The sequence below is a fragment of the Kwoniella dejecticola genome, chromosome 1 (assembly GCF_000512565.2).
Source record: "Kwoniella dejecticola CBS 10117 chromosome 1, complete sequence".
Taxonomy (NCBI): domain Eukaryota; kingdom Fungi; phylum Basidiomycota; class Tremellomycetes; order Tremellales; family Cryptococcaceae; genus Kwoniella; species Kwoniella dejecticola.
In genome coordinates, this window is record NC_089301.1 from 2944359 (window position 1) to 2967623 (window position 23265).

The following is a 23265-nucleotide window of genomic DNA, read 5'->3' on the forward strand; positions in this document are numbered from 1 at the left end:
AGGGCGATCGAATAATCTTCGTCTTGAGGACTTGATCTGATCTGGGGTGGTCGTTCGGACGATGAGGGAACTTAGTTCATAGTTACACTGAGGGATTACACGCCATCTTCACTCTCTATCTAATCTCCATGCTTCGTTCGCGTATACTGTAGTTCAGAGGAAAAGATGCTGATCGCGCTGGACCATAGACTTTAGGTATCTCAGCCATCTCCAGTAATTCAAATCATTTCGTCCCAATCATCCATTTCTTTCATGAATATGCATTCACAGGTTATTTGGCACTTTCAGATTCTAGATTGCACATCGGATGAAGGATAATCACATATTGACAACTAGATAAATTAAAATACACAGGGGTAGATCAGGGGTAGATACTCTCAATCCTTACTCAGAACAACGGGCACTTGAGCTTCCCATGCTCAGACCTCATACCCATTACATTACATGACACTACATCACAATTTTAGCCAGTCGGAGCAACGCCTCGATATCACTCGCTAGCGGACATCACTTCAGCTTGGCAGCTCTGTTCATATCTCTTATCCTGATGCCCGACCTGTTCTTGATCTTCTTGTGCAATTCCGGCTTGTCTGTGCAATCATCCAATACTTTAGTAGCTGTCCTGTTCACGTTCCTCGCATCATGCACGAGGCATGCCTGAGAAGAAGCGACTGATGACTGGAGAATGGCTTACAGTTGAAGAAGGCGAACAGGGCTTCTAAATGAACGAAGAACGGGGCCAGAACCAAAGCTACAACATGATCAGTAGTCAGCGTCTCATCCATAAACAGAGTGGATGATCATGACCTAAGGAGACTAGTGACTGAGCGCGAATTGAGTTGAAAGGTACTGATCAACTCACCTTGTACAAGATTATCGAACAAAGCAGGAGCCCTTCGCTCGAAGACTCCGTGGCCTACGAATTGAGCTATCCAAGCGAAGGCGAATACTGCCCATCCGAAAGGCTGAGCTGAGGGGTTTGAGCGATCTGTGAATGGGAGCCAAGTGGGAGGGGATACTGCCAGGTATGTTGAGGTCAGGTACATCAGCGTGGCGATTGGGAGGTATGTGAGCTGTACGACGAAGGCCATTCTATTAGCATTCTTGAGATGAGATATGGGAAAGCTCGATGCCCGATTTTTCAGTCTGATGTGTCAGATGAGAGAGAATGGCCCGCCGAGCACATAAGCACTTACACCTCCGACAGGTTCCAAAGCCACATAATATCCTAGATACGCTACGATCCATCCCAATGCTAGACTAGGCTGGAATGCCAGGCCTGTACTCAGGATATGAGGGGAGGTTCCCGGGATAGGTAGATGAGCAATGATGAGAAGCCATGACCTGTGCGACAATGACCAAAAGGAGATTAGCTATCGCTTTCGTGCGCACAGATGCGCGACATGGAACTAGACACGGATGCGAACAAACCATAATATTTGAGGTATGCAGACGAAATGAATCGCTTGGTTGATCTTGTTGGCGTGGTAAGACGAGTAAAAGGCGAGCTATACAGCACCGCTACCGGTCAGTCTCACCGCACGAATATACAATGCATCTGTAAGATCGGGCTAAAATGGTGTCCGCAAGCACTGACCTCCTCTTCGACGTCGAAATGATTCTTGCCCTCTTTCGGTGGATGATCAAGATCAATCGCCTCTGCGGGACCCTGCGAACGTGTCTTTCGGGGCGTGATTGACATTGTGGCTACTCTGCACTTCACCGCACATGGGTGAACCGTTGAGCTGGGTTACGCTTGGCTCCACGCAAGGAATGTTTGGCTCACGTCAGTGTTGTCGTTGATTGGGAGATCCAATGGCCGGTGCCGTACCGGTTGAATCTGTCTTCTTTTTAAGTTACCCAAAACGGCCATGAACGGAACCAAATTTGCAGACCTCCGTCCATGCAGACAACAGTATTTTCGGTGACTGACCATTTACGGTATACCGCCACCACTGTACATGTGCTCAATGTTGCATAAAGCTTTAAGAAGAGGCTTTGGGCTGGTGACTAACGAAAGACCTCACCACACCTTAAGTGGTGTCCGGAGCATACGTGCTACAATGACCAGATGTGTGGCTGGAAAGGGTGACTACCTCGCGACGCGAATTGGGCTATCTATTTCCAGAGTTTCCCTACTTCGCCTTCTACACCATCTGATGTCAAATCGCCCACAATCTTCCGTATACGGTCTTCCACTTCATCGATCGTTCCTCTAGCGTCCACTTCAACCCATCTCTGTTCACCATGCCTATTTTTCACTTCTTGAGCTACCAGTCCGAATTGCTGCCGCGTGGCAGACTGCATGGATTCCGTCTCGTAGCGTTCTTCGCCGAATTGCGATCTCGACGAAGCTTCTTGCTGAGGTAACGTCATGTACAATGTTAGGTCCGGCAGGGGTAGGGATTCGTCGGGATTCAGACAGAAATCAAATGACAGTCCCTACACAGATGCACCCGCCGTCAGAGAAAAAGCTGACTTTAGTCAGTCTGAATGACGAGGCAAGCAACTCGACTCACTTTTGCAGCTGAGAAGGCTATTCCCGAGAAAGCATATCGATCCGCTATAACCGTTATCCCGTCTTGCAAGTCTCGTTTGATCGCATTTCTGAGATGTCAGAGCAAGTAATTGATCAGCGTTTCCCCGAGCTATTGATACTTTTCCGCTCCATACTCACGCACATTCCCACCTGTTCGCACTGAAGAGCAGATGTATTGCATGATCGTCCATTTCAGCTTTTGATTGTAAGTAGGCATCGATCATTCTGCCTATCGCGGTCGTTCTATCTGTTCGCTACAGACGTCAGCACCGGTGTTCACACATGCCTACTGATACATTTCTTTTCCGATAGATGAGAAACCTGTGACCAGAGACCTACCCGGAAATTTTTGTAGTCTGGCTTTACGACCTTCTCGCTTCAGACGTTCGACCAGACGGGCCACCTGTGTTGATTTCCCGCATCGATCCAATCCTTCGAAGACGATGAAAGCTCCTCGACGTGAAGAAGAAGGGTCGGACATAGTGTTTCTCCTCGGCGATCTTGATACGTCTTGACGCTCGTCGGACTGTCACTGCTTGATGAGCTAGCCTTGATGAATTGAGCTACTCACAGCCCATACACAGTAAGACAGGCCAAATTGATCAGAAGGAAGTATCAATGTCCAAAACGCGTTGATACCTACGCGTCAGATAGGTCAACCTCCGCACAAAATGCCTGAGGCCAAATTTCCTCTTCAGGGAATTCTGATGATTCCTACTGAAAGGGTGGAGGCGGTCCATGCACGAACATGTCATTTTTCGAGGGCATCTTTTTGTTCTTGCGACAAACTTGCTTCGATTACAAAACAATCAAGTCTAACCGACTGTTGCCCCTACCAAGACAGCGTGGTAAAGTAGTCTGGCAATTAACAGACAATTATGACACACGAAGATGGGGCAGCGGGAAAAGATGTAACAGGAACGAGTCAACTAATGTTTTACCACCTCGAAAACGCTTATTGAACACGACACCCAGTTGCTTTCCCCCTTTATCGAAGTTCATACTGCTATTGTACTTGACGCAATGATCGATACAAGCGTTGCCACTCCATTGACGTACGTCCAATGCTACGTAGGACAGAGAGAAGTATATGAATGACGACTGACAAGTGGAATGATGGGTTCCTCCCCTTCCTCATCATCGTTGTCTCAAATCACATTCTTTACTGATAGATAGTACACACAAGCAACTCAAAATCTCAGAACCCTCGTCGTAGACACTCTCTAAGCTCAGATTTTTCTCTACCTCACATCGACTGGTCTTACAGTGACCCCCTCGAGCAATCAGAGACTCAACCAATATATAGATAAACCAGTCGCGGGACGGCTTTACAATAACATCCTTTTCAGATACCACGTACGAAGAAGCGAGCGATCCCGAAATGTCCGAGAAACACATCAAGCCATTCTTACCATCTCGTCCATCCGGTCCAGTATTCATTGGTCTCAACGTACTGCGAGCCCTGAGTATCATAGCCTTGCTGTTAGTCATGTCCGCGAATATAGTTACAATGGCTGAGTAAGTCGATCACTCCCCTCTCCTCTTATGTCTTCTCCGCTGCAGGGTGTTTAAGCTGAAGAGGTGGGATAGTGATATCAAGGCGATCAAAGCATCCAATGCCTCGACGAAAGAACCAGATGAAGACTGCGATTATTATGAATACTCTCCCGTACCCGATCAAACAGGCGGACCATTCTGGAGCATTCTGAACCGAATATTCATCAGTAATATCGCTTCTTTGCCCGATCGGCTACTTGAAGACCGAGCTGATATCATATGTGTGTGAGCAGTCTTCGAATGTATCCTGTTGACAATGTCAGAAATTGGAATACCAAGAAGGCTATTCGAAGAGTGGATTCCTATCCTTGGACCAGCTCATGGGTTAGGAGGATTAGGTGTCTTCCAAGCGCTGTAAGTCTTGGATCTCAGAGCAAGCCTGAACATTAGGGTATCGTATGGCAAACTGATGTGAGTCATATAGAATCGGTGCTCAAGTCCTTTCGCACTACTGCGAACTCTTCCCGCAAGTCTCGAGCTGGCTTCTCTTCATCGTGGGCTGCTTCAATATACTAGCTGTAAGTGATCCACCATTGGTAGCTGCCATCTCGGTATCGTGCCCCTAGTTGAGCTGTGATACTGCGACAAATGCTGACTGCAACCGCGCAGGGCATGTTCCTTCGAGCAGGTGCCAAGAAGAAGAGATTGATCTTCTCGTGGGAGAACGTGTCCTCTTTGTGAGTCGCCCTTTTTTCTCTCTCTCTACGATGTCGGTACACCTGCATTCAAGCTGTTACTGATGTATCATCCGATAGAACACCTCAAACCCGTATGGCTGCAACAGCATGGGATATGATCTCCGAAAGGAAAGCCTCCTCCTCTCCGTCTGATGCCCATCAAACCGGTGCCAGCGCAGTCCCTCCATTGACGCGATCGACCACCTCGTCCTCTGACACGCCTCTCTTACCGGAGACAAAAAACAAGACTGTTCCAGGAGCCAAATTCGGTGGTTTTGGATTCGGCAGGCAAGGCGAGAAGCAGGCCGCAGAGAGAGGATGGAAGATCAATAAACCCAGCGAGGTCTTACCTCGTAAGTCCATTGACACCTGGCAGTACCAGGTGACCTGACCAACTCCTTGGAAAATGAGCTGATACACAGGCTCGATAAAGGATACGCAATTTAGATCAATCGGCTCAGCTCATCCAAAACCTCTCATCCGCCACGAAGACATTCGCCCAACTGGGTTCGCAGCCATCCTGGCATTATCGTAGACGCTCTTTTCCAAATGATGTATCCCGAATGAATCCTAATGTGTATATCTTGGATATAGACGCATAGACAGCTTCTTACTAGCAATCGGATTCCCCGGATTGCGTAGACGATCATGAAACAGCTGGAGGCTGAGCTGCGCAGACTGGCGTTCTACAGGTTTGAAGCGAGCAACATCGATGGATCAGGATGGACGGTCACGATCTCGTCGTCCAAAGACCCGTACAGCCGAGCCGCCCCAGACACACTGCGGTCCATGACCACAAGCACCGTTTTCAGTGCGAGCATCGCGCTAGCTTGATCCGTCTCGACGTTCAGTGCGACCGCATGATACTTACTCTTCCGCTGATCGAACTTCACAGCCTCCACTGCCTCGCCTCATGAGACGAAACAACGTTTCGGAGCCGTCAAAAGCGTCAGAAGGCGGATGGCTTGTCTGTCGTGTGTGAAAGGATATGCTAATTTTATCACACACCACATTCCACTGACCAGCGGATCCGACAACTCCCACTGAATCCGGCTTTCTGAGGTTTACGGTATAGCCACGACCATGGCTGTGAGTATAACGATGGAAGCGAGTGGGTCACCTTGACCCTGCGCAAATGTCGATGCCATGGGAACGTTGTGTGATTCCCACGATTCAGTCAGGTACGACGTTTCCAGCACAAGACAAGTATCTCCATGTTACGACTGTTCCTGCTGCGGAGACGTCCGAGTCTGAGCCCTGTCCATGTAAGACAGTACCAAGAGATCTATACGATACAACTGTTGGAACCGAAAGGAGTATGTAATTCTATATTTCCCTGCAGGAGACCTGTGAACATCCGGACGTCCAGCATACAATTCCTTCCGCGCTCGATGCCTTCACAATGAGCATAGAGCGCCACCGAATCATCTATGTTAACGGCGGCAATGTCGTCTCGGTATCTAATATCTGCCTGCAGTATCGGAAAGCTGTGATATCAATCCATCGGCATTCAAGAAGTGGTTTCAGAAGGGATTTTATCCGCGAGTAGAGCCCAAGTCTTAATTACAGTTTAAGGGAACGGCTGTCTTGCCCCATCGCGTACGTACCTACGGGGTGATACTGGAATTTGGACCTTGGAACAAGCTTGTTCTCAGGAACTCTCGAGAGAATCCAACAGCCTCTTTAAGGCATTGGCGTTCTGGGCGCCTATGGTCAACGCTATGCTGAATCATCGATTCCGTCTCACGGAGGTATATATTTAGAGTTTCAAGCTGAATTAGGTAAGAGCGAATGCGACATCCGGGTATCGGAAACTTTACTACATATCCTGTTTCCCTGAAAAATTCATTTTCCTGCTGCTCCCGCTCAAACCCCATCCGACAGTCGAGGTGCTTCATGGTTTTATGGCTGTTTACGTTAAATTCCAAAGCCTTACCAAAAAAGCCACCAACAAACCAAAAACAAGCTCAACGTAAACCGTGTCATAGGCGTTTCCCTTCAACCGCATTTTCTTTTTTCTTTTTGCTTTTTCTTTTCCGTTTCCTGTTTTCTCGCTCCGACCTGTTAAAGGTAGGCGAATAATTTCAGCTCGCCGAAATCTAGCTACACTTCCTGGGTTTTCCCGACGGCATCCTTCGGATTGAGTGAAATGACGCTTTTTGCTCTTTGCAGCGAATACCACAGAACGCCTTTAGCGCCTCGAAAAGAAGGGAAAAGAAGAAGCTTATTCTTCCGTTCCTCGATAAAATATTCCCGAAACTCAGCTGGAATGCCTTTTAGCGCTGACGATTAATGGGATTCCTGTCAAAGCCACTGACAGATATGGGCCAACAAGCTTTCCAGCGAACCCAGGGATGATACCGAACTTGGGAGCAACGAACAGCGGGAAACTCGGGAGCTTATCCCGACCCAGTAATCCAAAATTTTGGGTGCTGAACTGACTGATTCCAGAGTTCCCCTTTGAGTACAGGGTAGGATACAGCTGGATTACAGTAGTGACCTCTGCGTAGCTACTAGACCTGAACCTGAAGATCAGGACCAGGACCAGGACAAGCATCATGTCGAGCTAGTAGATCCCATTGCGGATTCGTACGGAGAATTACAAGTCTTTCAGAAAATCCTTGGACATCTTGCCAATCTTGCTATATTCGGCATTGGTTTTCGCCAACCTTTTGAGAAGGATTCCTATTGTCTCTCCTCCGGGTGTAGGTGTAGAAGCTTGTTACTGGTGATGGCGCCTTGAAGATTCGGTGAGTAACCATGAAAATCTTCCTGCTCAGGCTCCTTGTTTACCGCTTTCGTCGAAACAACGAGTGTGCTCTTGTCCACATCAACAAGAAGGCAAAGGGGATCAAGCTTGTTTTCGTGTGTGGTGGTGGTGCTCGTTCTCGTTGACGCCAGAGTCAACCGCTTCTTCAGGGCTAGACATGAGGAGGGCCAAGGCGTTGGTTTTCTCGAGAGAGTTTAGATAGATAGGCGTAACCGAAAATGTCAATCAAGACATGGAGATGAACGATCGTACCCACGCCTCCGTCTATCAGTCAAGCAATCGACGACACATGCCCTCTAGGATGAAAAATCTCCTTGTGCATTACTCGAGCTGACTTGATTTGATATATAGACCAACTCCGTAGTCATTCTTTCAACCCCCTCCTTCTTTTCTTCAACCTTCAAGTCATCGCTTGACATCAAGTCAGCCTACACTCATTACATTAGCTTACGAGCAACACTGTCTTTGTCTTATACATTCAACTTTGTTCTACGCTGGTCCGTAGTCTACCCACACTCCTTACCAGCATACTTTTTAGATCAGAACACCACCATTTAGCTTGAAATACTCTCTTTAGAACAACAACATCAGCTGGGCTGCACTATACATCATGTCTGACAACGAAATTACCATTGTCGTGAGTATCAGATATCCACCACTGTAAGAGACCAAGCTGATTTCAGGATGGCAGATCCCCTCTTTCCCTCCTTCTCCTCCTACATCTCCGACTCGAACCATGTCTACTTCCCCAGAATGGTTCACCACCCCTGTGAAGGCTCCTTACAGGCCTTCTCCCCTCTCGACCACCATCCCCTTGACTGCTGATGAGCAAATCGACCCATTCAGCAATGTCCAAGTTGACGACACCGACAGTCTTTCCGATGATCCTTCGACTCCTCCTCTTTCACCGACCAGGAGTTTGTCCTCTGTCTCGATGGAACGAAGTACCCCTTCGAGTTCGTCCTCTGGCTCAGGGTCAGACGAGGAGATCCTTACTCCTCCGGCAGTGAACAGAAGACCTTCGCTACTGCACCACAGCGGTATGCCACCTTCCTATTTCAACCTCGAGAACGTCACCCGAGACCAAAGAAAACACAGAAAAAACAAGTACAGAGCCCGATTCCCCAGTGCACCGGTCAGCGGGTCGATCACTCCCATGTGGAAGATCGAGGAAGACTCGAAATCTACCGGTCTTGGTGGTCTCCTCGAACCTTTCGGAGGCATCTTACCTCAGACTCGAAGGGATTCCGAGCCCAATTACATCCTCTCTGAGGACTCTTTCGTCCTCACCCACGTCCCCACTAAGACCGTCTCCCTCTCCGACTTCAAATTACGTATGATCCGTGTGCCTCGATGGCAACGACCCATAGTGATTGCTGTCATGTCCTTACTCCTCTTCGGTTCTCTCTGCATGGTCTCGTGGTTCCAGCAGTCGATCATGTCTTCCCAACATGCCCAAGTTATCAGACAAGGCGAATGGATGATCAAACATGCAGCCATGGCCCGAGCTGAATCTGACGTGAGTATTCCTTCAGCCTTGGGTATGTCATCAAAGTGGTTGTAAGCTGACGATCGATCTACCTTCAGGCTTACGTCGACACTGAACCTGGATACCGATACGAGGCGCCCAAACACCACTCGTTGAAGGTCCAAGAGAAGATCGCCAAGCGAGCTGAAGCCGGCTTCACCGCTCAAGCAGCTATGCGAGCCTCTTCAGTCGCTCCTGTCGATTTCACCATGACCAAGGACGACGAGTTAGCAGCTCTGATGTCTTTCATCGTTGGTACTGCCGCCAACATGCTCCCAGAAATCGACACTACCGACCCTCACTCCCTCGAGGGATTCTTGCCTTTCGACCCCCGATCACCCCATGCTAAGCGGGAGATCGAGGAGCTAGCAAGAGCTCATTGGGAGGATCACCCGGTTATGGTGCTGGGTAACATGCGAGATCCCAAGATGAGGGAAGTCCGAGCGTTACTCAAGAAATACACCGTTAAACCTGAACCTTTCTACGTTGATATTGACCAACGAAAGGATTCAGCTTACCTGGCCCCCACCCTCGAACGATTACTGGGCAAACAAACTTCCCCTTACGTCCTTCTGAAAGGCAAAAGTATCGGAGATTCCTCCAAATTGATCGAGATGGAGAAGAGGGAGACCCTTGTTGAGAACATTGCTTCGGCTGGTACATCCATCGCCAAGCGACTCAAGAGGAACAAACACCAAAAAGAGGAAGAGAGAAGAGAGAACGAACGAGTCTTAAGTCCAAGACCGATTTTCGAGGAATCCGAGTAATCGATTCCTTCTCTTCTTTGCTTTTTGATCGTTCACGCCCTCGTTCTTCACCCTTACGATCTACTTTTGATGCCATCTTTACTATCAACTTTATATTTCGGGATTTACTTGTAGTCATTATTTTATACACTTTATATATAGTCAATAGAATCTGTAAGAACATTACAAAAGTGCAATTGCAGCTTATTTATAATGCACCTATTCGGGCAATGCACCATTACTCTGAAACATACCCCAAACAAATCGCAGTACACGCTCGAGCGTCAACCGCACGGGACTTGTCAGCTAATTTACCTGCACATCTCCAATCGTATATCTCTCCTCGGGAGTTTGCATGCGCACCAATCTATTTTGATGGTCTATTTTCTATTTTCGTCTAGCCATGAGCGTATCAACGTGATCTCGCACCCCACCTTCCCACTGATCCCAGCTGATGCACGCTAACCAGGAATCCCTGCTCATTTGATCTTCCTGGTAATCCCCCTTTCTTCCCGCTACATCGTCACAACATCATGATCAGTAGACCGTTCAAGCTGATCGCTTCGAATGACATTGGTTGTATGTGAGAGTTTACTCACGCCTGACACCCTGTTTTCCTTTCGGCAAGACCCTATGGGTCCTAAGTATACCATCAAGCTTGAAGCCTAGCCGAAGCGCGGCGGCTTTACTCTTCTCGTTAAGCGTGGTGGTAAACCATTGACAACGTCTCAGACCTAGACCGCCCTCAGATGGCATATCCAGGATTCGGTGTATGATCAATCCCGCAGCATGAGTGAGGACATGAGTACGCTGAAGCAGAAGCTCAGTATCCGAGTACCCATTCTGAAAATATAAGAGATGTTGGGCTTACCTGGAACTTCTCCAAGACGCATATCCATCCTGGTTCCGAAGTCATATTCCCCACGTCTGTATTGATCATCGATATCATCCCTGCGAACTCGTAGTCTTTGGGATCAACCGCTTCCTCTGAACCCGGTGGAGCAGTGTATATCGCATAAGTCATCGCGCTCTGTCAGCATTGGAAGGTTATTAGCGGAAGAGTGTCTACATGACAATCACGTTTGATGCGAGATATGAGAGGAAAAGTTTAGGCAGCTGAGACTGACAGGCTGAGATCGGATGATAGTCTCTTGCCATATCAGCACATCCTCTAAGCTTTTCCAATCGATAAGCCAAGCGGTAAAATCAGGAGCGCATCTCGACAGACCGTCAATGAACAATTGAGCGTGAAGTGATGGCTGTAAATATGAAAGGAGTCAGCGATCGCCGTGGAGTTTGGAGGCAGTGGGAAAGGACGGACGACGAATGGTCTCAGCTCCACTCTGTCTGAACGCAGCTCTTTGACCTCAAGGCAGAAGTTGTAATCGTATTCTTCGGGCGGGGTGTGCAAGTGTATGTCGAGAGGGACATCCGCTTTCTTCGGCTTATACGTGTTCAAATAAGCGGTCATCGCGCAGGTCTGAAAGTCTTTTCGACGACAGGAGAGGGTGCTTCCGGTGCTAGCTGGCTCGACTTTTGCTTTGAAGTGTTATACAAGAGGTACTCGTGAGATGGTATCTTGTACTGTACGTCGGACTGAGTCGAATAATTCGGTTATTGTTGTCGCGGACTGAAGCAGATTCCGGCGGTAACCGAACATCGCCTAAATTGAAGTCCGAGTCGATAAGCTGTCCACCATATCAGGCATTGCCGCCAGCGCAGCCCTGTCAAAGCATAGAAGATCCTTGCCCTCTCTCTGTCAGCTTCGACCTGACAGGCTGTCCTGCGGTCACGCTCTATTCCGCTCCTCGTATCGCGGCTGAGAGCCCAGACCTGGATTCCTAATGCCTCTGCCTTGCTGGAAACAGTGTGGTACAGTCCGCCTATGAGGTGTGCTGTGACCACGCAGCTGGAGGATTAGCATGGGTACGCACATAAGTAGAGCATGTACTACCTTGAGCCATTACGGTATCTTTGCTTGAGCTCACGTCGGGCTCGGGCATTGGGATTCACGATAGGATATCAAGCAACCTAGGCCGATCGTGGGGATCTCAGGCACGGCGACGGTGACACAAGCCCAATCATACCCGAGTGCGTCTTGCCTCCAGGTATACTATTTCTTTCAATCATCATCAACGAGCTTTGTCATCCATCATTTGGGACATCTGATCTTGAATACTTGTCAAATCTTGGCCATCTGTGGATACAGACAGGATGTTCCGAAAAGCCAAATCAGCTTCTGTTACACTCCCATCGGACCCGTCAATTCGCAGATCATACCTTTCTCCAGATGTGTTGGTGACAAGACCAGCCGGCGATGAAGTCACCGTTGTTGGAGACTTCTTCTCGTACTGTGTGAGTGTGAACTATACATGGTCACATCATAGAGGCCCTGACTGATCGTGATTGTGTCGGACAGGCTCGAAAATATGGCGACCAGATAGCTTGTTATTACAGAGATGTAGTTGACATAGTGGAGGAGATAAAAATGGTTGGGACATCTGATGGAACGGGACAGGAGAAGAAAGTCTGGAAATAGTAAGCTGTACAATGCACGAGCGTGACGGCGGATTCTGAGTTGACCTTTGTCCAGTTTCACGCTCTCCAAACCCATATCAGTCACATACAACGAGCTCGATGCCAGTGTCACCGCTTTGACAGCCGGGCTGATCAACATCGGCTTTACCAATCCTTCCACTCCCATATCTGCTCGACCTAGAGTATCGATATACGCAGACACCTCGCTAAACTGGCAGCTTATGTCACAAACTTTCGCAAGACTTGGCCATGTTCTCACAACGGCCTACACCACGCTCGGAGAAGAGGGTTTGTTGACTAGTCTAAATGAGCCAGAAGTAGAATTGTGTTTCTGCGGAGAAGGTCAACTGGAATTGTTAGCGAAGGTTGTTGAAAAGGCAGAGAAGCTTCGATATGTTGTGTACGATGGAAATGCAAAGCGGATTAATCAGGTGAGTGTTGCTCGAACAGCTTCGACTGTTTCCTGATGCCGGCGATGTCAGGAAACAATTAAAAAAACCGTTAAAGTACTCGAAAGGAGAGGAGGACGGGTGCTGCCGCTACAAGAAGTTAAGCAGTCTGGTCTCGACTCTCCAGTCACGGACCTCGGGCTCAAGCCTACGGAGAACGATCTATTTTGCATCATGTATACAAGCGGATCTACCGGGACACCGAAGGGAGTCCTCCTTACCCACAAGAATATCGTATCTTCCAGTGAGTTCATGGCCTCAGACAGTTGTTCGTGCTGTCACTGACAGACAAGGTATAGTCGCTGGTGCCACTCTATTATGGGGGAAGAACTTCAACCGTTCAGATCTGCTACTGGCATATCTCCCACTTACCCATATACTAGAACAAGTGAGTGAAGTCGACTAGGTATTCATGACACCCGAGCAGAGCTGACAAGCTTTCAGCAGTTCCTGGAGTTCGAGTTCTACTTCATCGGTGTTCCGATAGCTTACGGAACCGTCAAGACCCTTTTGAACGATAATGTCAGAAACTGTGATGGCGATTTTGTTGCCTATAAACCGGTAAGTGTTCGATGACAGGAAACGGGACTGCCCAGCTGATGGTGATGGACAAAAGACGCTGCTTCCGGGTGTTCCTGCTATATACGAAATGATCAGGTGGGTCAGAAACAAAAATTCCGAAGATGATGTGCAACAAGCTGATCATCTACCCTATCTCAGGAAAGGAATGGTCAAGAAGGTACATGATGCTGGATCTCTAGTCGGGACCATTTTCAACCTAGCGGTATCAGGCAAAGAATCACTACCCTGGCCATTTACGTCGGCCATAGATAAGATTTTATTCGCAAAGGTTAAAGCGGCTACTGGTGGGAGGTTGAGACTAGCAATATCAGGTGGAGGACCCCTTAGCGCCGATACCCAAAAGTTCTTGTCCACGGTACTGGTCGAACTGATACAGGGTGAGTTCGGGCTCCAACCGTGTATTGGAAGGCGCGCCAAATACAAGTACACTTCTTTAGGTTATGGTCTGACGGAGACATGCGGTATGGCGACTATCTGTGGACCTGGCTTCTCGCCAATCGGCAGTGTCGGTGTCATCGGCCCGTCATGCGAAGTCAAATTACAAGGTATGCCCCGTTGCAGAAACTTATCAGCATGTTTCAGCTGATCCATCGCAGATTACCCTGATGCGGGCTATCTGTCGACAAATAAACCTCCTCAAGGTCAGATCCTGCTCCGTGGTCCGAATGTATTCCAGGGGTGAGATTCAACCGAATATGCTCTGGGATGGTTGTATTGATTCCCCTGCTCGTCAATAGATATTTCAAGCAAGAAGAATTGACCACAGAAAGCTTCACGGCTGATGGATGGTACAAGACGGGAGATATCGGTCAAGTGAGTAAAGTGATGGACTTCCCTGAGCTTGTCATTGGTCTTCAATGAGACTGACAGGCAAACCAGTGGAATGTCGATGGGACCCTCAGTCTGGTTGATCGAGTGAAGAATCTGGTGAAACTCCAGAATGGAGAGTATCTGGCGCTGGAGAAGGTCGAGTCAGTGTACAAGCATTGCAGTGAGTCCGTGGTAGCTTGACCGTACAATGTTCGGCACGTTGAAGCCTTGTCCAGACTCCGTCATGATGCTCTGTGTAGTTGCACCGCCGAACGCTGAGCGCCCAATCGCATTGGTATATCCTGTAAGTCCCCTTTGTGCCCCTGGTGATCGAGGCTGATGCGTTTCGTCAGCATGAGGGAAATCTCCGTAACCGCTTGAAGGCGAATGGCATAGAGTCTGATGGAGGGCCGAAGGAGTGGGCCTCGAATATGACCATCGTCAGCTACTTGATCGGGGAGTTGAGGGAAGAAGCCAAGAGAGGTGGATTGAAGGGAGCCGAACTAATCGGAGATGTCATCCTGACAGAGGAAGAGTGGTAAGTTTTAACCTTATTACTCTTGACCTGTTACCAGATCCCGTGACTGAGGAACGAAACGCGATGAAACAGGTCTCCTGAAAATGGGATGCTTACGCCAGCTATGAAGCTGGCGCGTAACAACATCGCGAGGAAATACCAGAGTCAGATCGAACACACCGTTGGCAATCGTTCCTAAGAAGCATCAGCTCGCCAAGCCAAGAGGTCAGTCGCGTAGTCACACAGTGCATTCAGATCAGCATGATATAGTTACTCCGAGCCGTGTTTCAGTAACATGTATATTCCATGATGACGAGATGTGCCTCTACCAGACCCTTCAGACATCGGATGTCTCGGCGTGATTGACCATAGGAGAGCGTGACCTACGATCGGGGACGCGTTCTCTTTTATTTGGAATCAGAGCGCTTCCGCCGCCATTTCGTCATTCTGTGGATTTCTCGACATACGAGCGGCATGCAAGCAACGCAGAGGGGGTCTAACGGCTCCGACAAGCTGGGATGAACTACAAAGTTTAATGTGCTGTGTCGACGGACGCGCCGTAAAGACGCGCTTGATTTTCACGCAAGGGGAACAGCCATTTATTTTCCCTGAAAAAACCATTCCGACTCCTCTTGTTCTTCTAGTGGATCGGAATGGCGAACTCGTTACGCCATCTTTGTGATACAGGTCTTTCTATGTGCAAGCAGCCAGGTCTTCTGCCAAGTAACGCGATTATGCTATTGCGCCGATCTACCGATTTCGGGTAACTTTTTGAAGAAGGTGGACCCTGTTGTTGACCAACTGATAGGGTTAATACGACGCGATGTACTTTGATTTTATGGTGGCGGGCGCGTCATATAGTGAAAATTAGCTTGGTACCATGGAAGTACTGCAAGATGGTGAAGAAGGTGATGGTCAAAAGAAGTACGATAACGAGCTGCTGATCATCTTCTCTCTTTCTTTTTCTGTTCTTTCGCATCTAATTTGTCAAAGTTTTCTCACTTTGTTCTTGTTTCTGACTCCGCCCCTCCAACCCCCTCGACAAATCTCTAATCCGACCCGAGCCAGGAGCTCTTCACTAAGCCTCGACGGCATTACCTTCGTTTGACACAAGTATAGATTACTTACCCAGCAAAACAACAACCGATTTTGCTACGGAAGGAAAGGCAACAGTAAACTTCTCAACCTCCAATCGAGTCAACTACCTCAAGACTACCTTTTTGAAACACGATACAAGATGGCGCCGGTCGTCGCTTCTGCTGTAGCACTCTTGGCTATTGCCGGAGCTGTGGATGCTAAACCATTACTGAAACCTGGGAGACACGCCAACCCTCATGTAGCCAGCATACTGTCATCCTCCAAGCGAGGATTGCACAACCTGATGGCTAGATACTATGGCTCCAAACACGGTCTTGTGAGTCGACATAGCCATTTTGACATTCATATGACCGTGAGAATTTACAGCTGATCGTGGCCAACAGTCTAAACCGCCCCCCCTTCCTGAGAAGAGAGATACTGCCTTACCAGCTGGTTGGTCGTACTTCGGATGTGTCGGTGAATCATGGGATGAACGATTGTTACAAGGATTCGCATTCTCGTCCTCCTCCCTTTCACCGCTCCTCTGTGTCGCCCGATGCACCAAGCTTGGATACACCTTTGCTGCTACTGAATACGGAGACGAGGTGAGTAGGATTACCCGCCTTTCTCAAAACGTGCTAACATTTCTTTCACCTACTAGTGCTACTGTGGTAGCGAGTTTGTCGGAACCGGTGGTGGTCGAGCCGAAGATTCGACCTGTAACATGCCTTGCGAGGGTGACTCCAGCGAGAACTGTGGTGCGGCTTGGTATCTGTCATTGTACCAATACAACTCGAGCGAACTGGCCGCCTGCAGCGGAACCGTTCCTGCTGTCACCACTTCCGCTACACTGCCCGTGGCTACTGGTAACACAACCACCACCGTCGTCGAAAATGGCACGACCTCAATCGGCGTCGTAGGCATCGCCACGACCGGCTCAGTCCCAGCAACCGCCAACGCTACCGGGGTCGCCACTGCTACTGCCAACGCTACTACCGCCGTACCTACTACTGCCTCAGCTACTACCTCTGCCTCTTACCCAGTCTACACTGATGCTACCGACGCTTCCGAATGGTACTCCCTCGGCTGTGCTGTCGACAGCTCTGATCGACTCCTTACTGGCACAAGCAAAGTCGGTTTCACTGGAATGACAATCGACCTCTGTCTCTCTTATTGTGAAGATGCTGGATTCAAGTACGCCGGGGCCGAATACGGTGACGAGTGTTACTGCTCCAACACCTTGCCAACTACCGTCGAATACCTCACCAACGGAGAATGCAATGTCGTTTGTGACGGAAAGGACGACGAAGCTTGTGGAGGTGGTTACGCTCTCGAGCTGTTTGAACTAGTCTCTGCTGCTGGCAACGATACCGACTGCACTTCGACCTCCGCCACCTCCTCCATCGCTACTGGGGCTACCACTAAATCTGGAGCAACCAGCGTTATTGCTACTGCCACTACCGCCGCCACCACGGCTGTGACTACCAAAGCTGGCATGACTACTGCTGCCACTGGTACTACCCAAACTGCCGCCACCACTGTTCCCGCTACGACACAGACCGCTCCAGCTTCATCCGAGTCTCACTACGTTTGGGCCCACCACATGGTTGGTAACACCTACCCTTACACCCAATCTAACTGGGCCAACGATATCGCTAAAGCTCAAGCCGCCGGTATCGATGGGTTTGCCTTGAACATGGGATCTGACTCTTGGCAAGTTGATCGAATCAGCGACGCTTACTCCGCCGCCGGTTCGTCTGGGTTCAAGCTCTTCCTCTCGCTCGACATGACCGTTCTGCCCTGTGGCAGCTCCGGTGACGCTTCCAACCTTGTCAACCTCGTCAAGAAATTCGCCAGTCAATCCGCTCAAGCCAAACACGAAGGAAAAGTCCTTGTTTCTACCTTCGCCGGTTCTGATTGTGCTATCTCATGGCAAAACGACTTTGTCAACGCCCTAACCAACTCCGGTGTCTCCATCTTCTTCGTGCCAAGTATTTTCTCCAACCCGAACACTTTCGCTTCCAACAGCTGGATGGACGGTGAATTGAACTGGAACTCCGGATGGCCAATGGGATCTGCCGATCTCGACACTTCGTCCGACAAGCAATACATGGCTGCCTTAGGTGACAAGGAGTACTGGGCTGCCGTCTCGCCATTCTTCTTCACTCACTTCTCACCTGCCACATGGAACAAGAACTGGCTCTACAAGTCTGACGAATGGTTGTACGCTACCCGATGGGAAGACTTGATCGCCATGCGAGACCAAGTCAAGTCCGTTGAAATTCTCACTTGGAACGACTACGGAGAGTCCTCATACATTGGTCCTATCGATGGAGCTCTTCCTGCTGGTTCCGATGTCTGGACCAACGGTTTCGAGCACACCGCTTTGAACTCTTTGACTTCGTACTACGCTACTGCTTTCAAGACCGGTTCTTATCCCTCGATCACTCAGGACGAAATCATCATGTGGGCTAGACCTCATCCTCACGATGCTACCGCTTCCAACGACAGCACCGGTAAACCCACCGGCTGGAACTACACCGAAGATTACCTCTGGGCTGTCGTTCTTGCCACTGCTGATTCCACAGTTACTTTGACTTCCGGTTCAAACACCCAGACTTTCTCTGTGTCTAAGGGTTTGAACAAGCTCAAGTTGTCCATGTCTGCCGGTTCAATCTCAGGTTCGATCTCTAGATCAGGTTCCACTGTGGCTTCATACAACTCTGGCTCAGCCTTCCAATACACCACCACACCGACAACATACAACTACAACTACTTTGTCGGATCGAGCTCCTCATAAGCAGTACCATAGAGCTCTCCGATTGTATTCATAGTAGCGATATTGTGATGGAGGTTGAGGCTGAATCAAACCATATAAACGTTCTCGTGCTGGCACGGACAATCAATCTTATAGAATTATCTTTTAACGGAATCCTAGGTAGTCTTCTTATATTTTACGCAACACGTCTTTTTGGGCTGTCATACGTTCCTTTATTGCCATATTTACGGATCCCTCATAGTCGAGGTTATGCAAATCTCAATGCAGATTTCACGCACAGAAGCACAGATTACAACAAAGGTAGAACAGAACGGCACCTGAGAACGTGTCTGCATGCTAACCGGACGTGACACTAAGTAACTTCAGGAGCGGCGGACAGGATTTTGTGACTCACCAAGCCTCTAGTGAATCAGCGATCAACTAGGCGTGACGATCGGACTGAGTGGTAGATTCGCACGAACTAGCACAGGTGTAAGCGATAGGATTGGTTGTAAAGGGAGTTAGACGAACGCGGACGGATGGATGGACGGGTTTGTTGCGGTTTGCGGTACGGAAACGGAGAAAAAAATTGTTGCTATGGCTATTGCCGCACAAAAAGTCAGGGGTAAAGGCGGCTGTTGCCCATTCTTACTGTTTTGGGTCGACGGATAAAAGGTTAAACGATTTAAAAATGCTTCTTTGGATTTGGGCGTAGCGGAATTAAAGGCGTTTGGGTTCTGGACTTCAGTAGAACGTATCCCTATAGATGAACGATATTTACACGATCTCGAGGGACAAGTGTCGTTCGTTAGGCTCATTTGGTTGGCTTAGCGTATTCGGCCGCAACAGATCGCTGCGATATACTCTGTATTTATAGCTGATGCTGTGTGCACCTAAGTATACGTCACTACGACCGCAGAAGATTTTTCAGATGCGTCCAATCGATTTGGATGCAGTCGATGTCCACCGCGCATGGCAGACTAGGGTCTGTGGTCGAGCATGCCATTTGCACACTCTGTAATCGCGTGTGTCATCGATATCTAATCCCAGCCTGACGAAACCGTAGTGCAGCGGATCGAACGTGATCGGGACATGTACACCCGCTCCAGATAATCAGGCAGAGGCACAAACAACCGGGAAATCAGGATTTTACTGGTTTAGGGAAAAAGACACCTCGCTTCTCACGTCATTTATCGCAAATCCAATAGAAATCTAAAATCTTCCAAAGTCCTTATCTCCAGTTTTTACTCCAACCATCAAGTACTCTCTTCATTCTTTACATCTGTCAATATTTACTCTTCCAACCTCACCTCACCATCGAATATCCCATCACGACTCTGTGAACCTCGTGCCAATTGCCGTTGCCGCTAGGGACCCCATCAAGAGGTCCTTTGCGTCCTTTTAGTTGGGCTTGATCCGTACCCGGGCCGGCATAAGCCGACATCTTCCAAGCAACTGCCGATCAAAGGAGATATCTGCACACAGCCCTTATCTGGCCAGACCGGCTTTTGCTTCGAGGCTACTTCGCTCCCATCCTTCGGCCTTCAGTGAAAAACACCAAACATAGCCAGTATGCCGTCTCGTTGGCACCCAGCAGGGTTCGCGTCCTCCTCCACTCCAGGCTCAGCCAATTCTTCTCGGCCATCATCAAGAGCCTCATCTCCCACTCGAAATGGCTCATTCACTCGACCATCCCACATCACACTGCCGGGACGAAGACGCGAGGGTACCGTCGACTCGAATGATCCCTTATCGGACTTCGCTTCAGGCTCATTCGGTAGTCATTCAGGATTAGAGACGCCAAGTCCAGCTGTCGGTACGCCTTGGGGAGGCCTGATGACGCCAAGTTCCAGCTCTGGCCTTGTCACGCCTGGAGGGACTTCGCATGCGCCACACATAGAAATCATACTTGATTCAGATCACTTGGTGATGCGTGGAGCAGGGGGAGATATGAACCCAGCTTATTTATCGGGAAGAGTGGAATTGGACTTGCCGACCTCGATCAATCTCAAAGAATTGACAATGCATATGACCGGAAAAGCGAAAGTACAGTTTTCAGATGGATCAGGGTGAGTCTCAAATTGAGTCAGATTGCATCACACTTTCTTATCCGTCGTCATTTGCTGACGACTGTCCTTATAGGACTTCTTCCAAGAGTCATCATTTCACTCATGTTATCACCACTCACGACTGGTCTTTCCTGCAAGGAGGAAAAGGTCACGCGCATACCCTTAAGGCCGGCCACCATACGTTCCCCTTCTCCTTCATGCTCAACGGTAATCTCCCTTCATCTCTCCGAACGTATTCTGGTGATGCTGTCATCGTGTACAAGCTTCGGGCAACCGGAGTGCGAACCGGTTTCGCCTCCAACATTTCTACTCAGAAAGAATTCACCTTGGCCAGGATGTACACCTCCGATGCCCTGGAATTCACTCAAACATTAGAGATCGAGAACACTTGGCCCGGCAAAGTGATGTATTCACTGACATTACCATACAAGGCGTACGCGGCCGGTGACGAGATACCGGTCAATGTGAAGTTCATGCCTCTGGCGAAAGGAACTAGAGTGACTCAAGTCGTATCTGTACTCAAAGAATACACGTTGGTTCATACACGACACTCGTCTAGGCCCGAAACAAGGGTGATCAGCTGTATCAAACACGAAATGAAGCATGGACGGGCTGTAGATATTGGCCGAGAACCTGTGAGACCTCCTTTACATTGGAACGAACCTCCTTCGGCCAATCGAAGCGCCACGACCTCCAGACACTCCAGTCCTGCTCAGACACCTGTAGTGTGTGCCCGAGCGAGACTCGCACCTACATGGGGCGATCGACCTGAAGATTCGTATTTCCCTGGGCCGTCTTCCGGATCTGGTTCTGCAGCTGGTTCAGCATCCGCCACCCCAGGGATCGACACCGAAAACGCTCAAGCTGGCCCGTCTACCGCTTCCACGCACGACTCTATCTTGACAGACGAGACCGATATCGAGATTGGCGATGACGAGATCAACACACATTTCACAATACCAATTCCAAAATGGGTGACTCCCTCTCACGCGATTCATCCGGTGTTCGTCACGCACAAGATCAAATGGTCATGCTCGATCTCCAATCCCGATGGACATGTGTCGGAGCTTAGATGTGCATTGCCGATCTTGATCTTAGACCATAGCTTACTAGATGAAGCTAGAAGTGCGGGAGCCAGCACGAGGGGACTATTGTTCGGGCAGGCCACAGAAGAACCTCAAGTGGATCTTCCAAGTTACAGTAATCACGTATACGACAGAATCGCCATCGCGGATTCCGGTACTACAACTTCAGGCTTCATGCCCCGTTCACTAGGTCCGACGCCCTTGGCATCGCCGCACGATGATACCCCGCCAAGAAGTAGACCGCCATCAAGACCAGCTTCGCCAACTCGGCACCAGAGTTACGGGGGCCAGTCAGCCTCTTCGCGAAGTACGGGCGAGCCCACACCCGCTACGGACGTTCCGCCTCGACGACAATTGAGTCAATGGGCCGATAGCGAGCTTTTGATGTCTTTAGGTGCACTTCGAACGCACTCCAATAACACTTCACCAGGTGATACCCCGCCTGACTCGCGTGCGCCAAGTCGACCACTGAGTAGAAGGAACTCGTTCACGAGATCAGGTAGAAGCAGTCGAACAGGATCAAGGGCAAATTCCAGGGCCTCATCTCCAGAAAGGAGCGTCCAGTCATCCTCATATACTTCCGATAGTCACATGGAAGAGAATGGCAATTCTAGACCAGGTAATGAAAGGAGACACACAGGTGGATTACACGGTCTTTTCCATTTACCTAAACCTATGAGACCGCTCTCCCACCTCGCTCCAGGTCATGGAAGTAAACCGATCTTGAGGAATACCAACAACAACAGTTCCAGTAATTTGGCGCCTCCTCAACATGACGCCTTACCTAGGAACGCTTCCTTCTCTGGTGGACTCGGTCATACCAATACCAGTGCTCATGCTCAATCGCAATCGCAATTGAATGCTAATGGTCACGGAGAAAGGTCACATGTTTCCTTCGCACCTCACGCGAATGTCGTCAACTCTAGACCCAGCTTCTCGATTGGAGGCGCCGATGATCAAGATGAAGACCAAGATGACGATGACGAAGAGGTGGAAGATGATCCTTTGTCAAGAGTCCCGTCTTATGCAATCGCCTCGAGGGGTTTCTTGGGTGGGGGAGTCGTGCCGCTAGATGTGGCTTTGCCGACTTATGACGCATCAGAAGACATGCAAAGGACGAGGAGCGGGACCGATCTCTCGGGTGGTAATGGCGGACTGATCAGGCCGCGAAGTGATACTGCCTTGGTACAGTTAGGAGCTCAAGCCGCTGCGGATGCGGAAGAGAGAGCTCAGGAGTAATAGTGATCAATGTGATCAGAAGATGAGCGAGATGAGCGCAATCGAATGTCAAGTAAGGCGAATATCAGATCGGTATAATAATCAATATAGGATTTAAAGGTTTCCACATTCGATACATACTTACGTTCATCCATCCATTCAATCATACAATACATAGAGATCAAAACATAGACAATCATAACAACGACTGGACTGAATCTGGTATGCAAAAGACCTGATCACGCATACTCATGCATCTCGAGAGATTCACGGCCGAATGCGCGCTTCAGCTATCCTATCCTACGATTTTCAGATCCCGCTGCTGAACGTTTTTGTTTCTTTCAA

At 49.2% G+C, this 23265-nt stretch overlaps 8 protein-coding genes across 8 annotated transcripts; 5 read left to right on the top strand and 3 right to left on the bottom strand.

Moving 5' to 3' along the window:
* Positions 1–507: 507 nt before the first annotated feature.
* I303_101087 (uncharacterized protein) lies at positions 508–1702 on the bottom strand (the record flags this gene model as incomplete). Its single annotated transcript, XM_018404454.1, has 6 exons — positions 508–590; positions 695–751; positions 863–1073; positions 1197–1344; positions 1432–1508; positions 1598–1702. 6 exons carry the CDS (start codon positions 1700–1702, stop codon positions 508–510), a joined length of 681 nt encoding a protein of 226 aa, XP_018267108.1.
* Positions 1703–2118: 416 nt separating this feature from the next.
* On the bottom strand, positions 2119–3020 carry I303_101088 (thymidylate kinase; the record flags this gene model as incomplete). Its single annotated transcript, XM_018404455.1, has 4 exons — positions 2119–2442; positions 2520–2607; positions 2678–2786; positions 2879–3020. The coding sequence occupies 4 exons, from the start codon at positions 3018–3020 to the stop codon at positions 2119–2121; spliced, it is 663 nt and encodes a 220-aa protein (XP_018267109.1).
* Positions 3021–3920: 900 nt separating this feature from the next.
* Positions 3921–5308, top strand: I303_101089 (uncharacterized protein; the record flags this gene model as incomplete). Its single annotated transcript, XM_018404456.1, has 7 exons — positions 3921–4057; positions 4130–4263; positions 4330–4450; positions 4521–4614; positions 4706–4773; positions 4852–5126; positions 5196–5308. The coding sequence occupies 7 exons, from the start codon at positions 3921–3923 to the stop codon at positions 5306–5308; spliced, it is 942 nt and encodes a 313-aa protein (XP_018267110.1).
* A 2845-nt stretch (positions 5309–8153) lies between these two features.
* I303_101090 (uncharacterized protein) lies at positions 8154–9838 on the top strand (the record flags this gene model as incomplete). Its single annotated transcript, XM_018404457.2, has 3 exons — positions 8154–8180; positions 8235–9062; positions 9131–9838. 3 exons carry the CDS (start codon positions 8154–8156, stop codon positions 9836–9838), a joined length of 1563 nt encoding a protein of 520 aa, XP_018267111.2.
* Positions 9839–10204: 366 nt separating this feature from the next.
* Positions 10205–11288, bottom strand: I303_101091 (uncharacterized protein; the record flags this gene model as incomplete). Its single annotated transcript, XM_018404458.1, has 5 exons — positions 10205–10332; positions 10417–10627; positions 10689–10847; positions 10945–11076; positions 11139–11288. 5 exons carry the CDS (start codon positions 11286–11288, stop codon positions 10205–10207), a joined length of 780 nt encoding a protein of 259 aa, XP_018267112.1.
* Positions 11289–12031: 743 nt separating this feature from the next.
* Positions 12032–14912, top strand: I303_101092 (uncharacterized protein; the record flags this gene model as incomplete). The annotated part of the gene is made up of 15 exons (XM_065968270.1): positions 12032–12172; positions 12237–12355; positions 12411–12786; positions 12838–13048; positions 13104–13192; positions 13252–13365; positions 13421–13461; positions 13525–13763; positions 13824–13931; positions 13983–14064; positions 14124–14199; positions 14266–14377; positions 14433–14500; positions 14550–14734; positions 14807–14912. The coding sequence occupies 15 exons, from the start codon at positions 12032–12034 to the stop codon at positions 14910–14912; spliced, it is 2067 nt and encodes a 688-aa protein (XP_065824342.1).
* A 1038-nt stretch (positions 14913–15950) lies between these two features.
* I303_101093 (uncharacterized protein) lies at positions 15951–18590 on the top strand (the record flags this gene model as incomplete). The annotated part of the gene is made up of 3 exons (XM_018404460.1): positions 15951–16127; positions 16195–16395; positions 16452–18590. 3 exons carry the CDS (start codon positions 15951–15953, stop codon positions 18588–18590), a joined length of 2517 nt encoding a protein of 838 aa, XP_018267114.1.
* Positions 18591–20120: 1530 nt separating this feature from the next.
* On the top strand, positions 20121–22941 carry I303_101094 (uncharacterized protein; the record flags this gene model as incomplete). Its single annotated transcript, XM_018404461.1, has 2 exons — positions 20121–20617; positions 20691–22941. 2 exons carry the CDS (start codon positions 20121–20123, stop codon positions 22939–22941), a joined length of 2748 nt encoding a protein of 915 aa, XP_018267115.1.
* Positions 22942–23265: the final 324 nt, after the last annotated feature.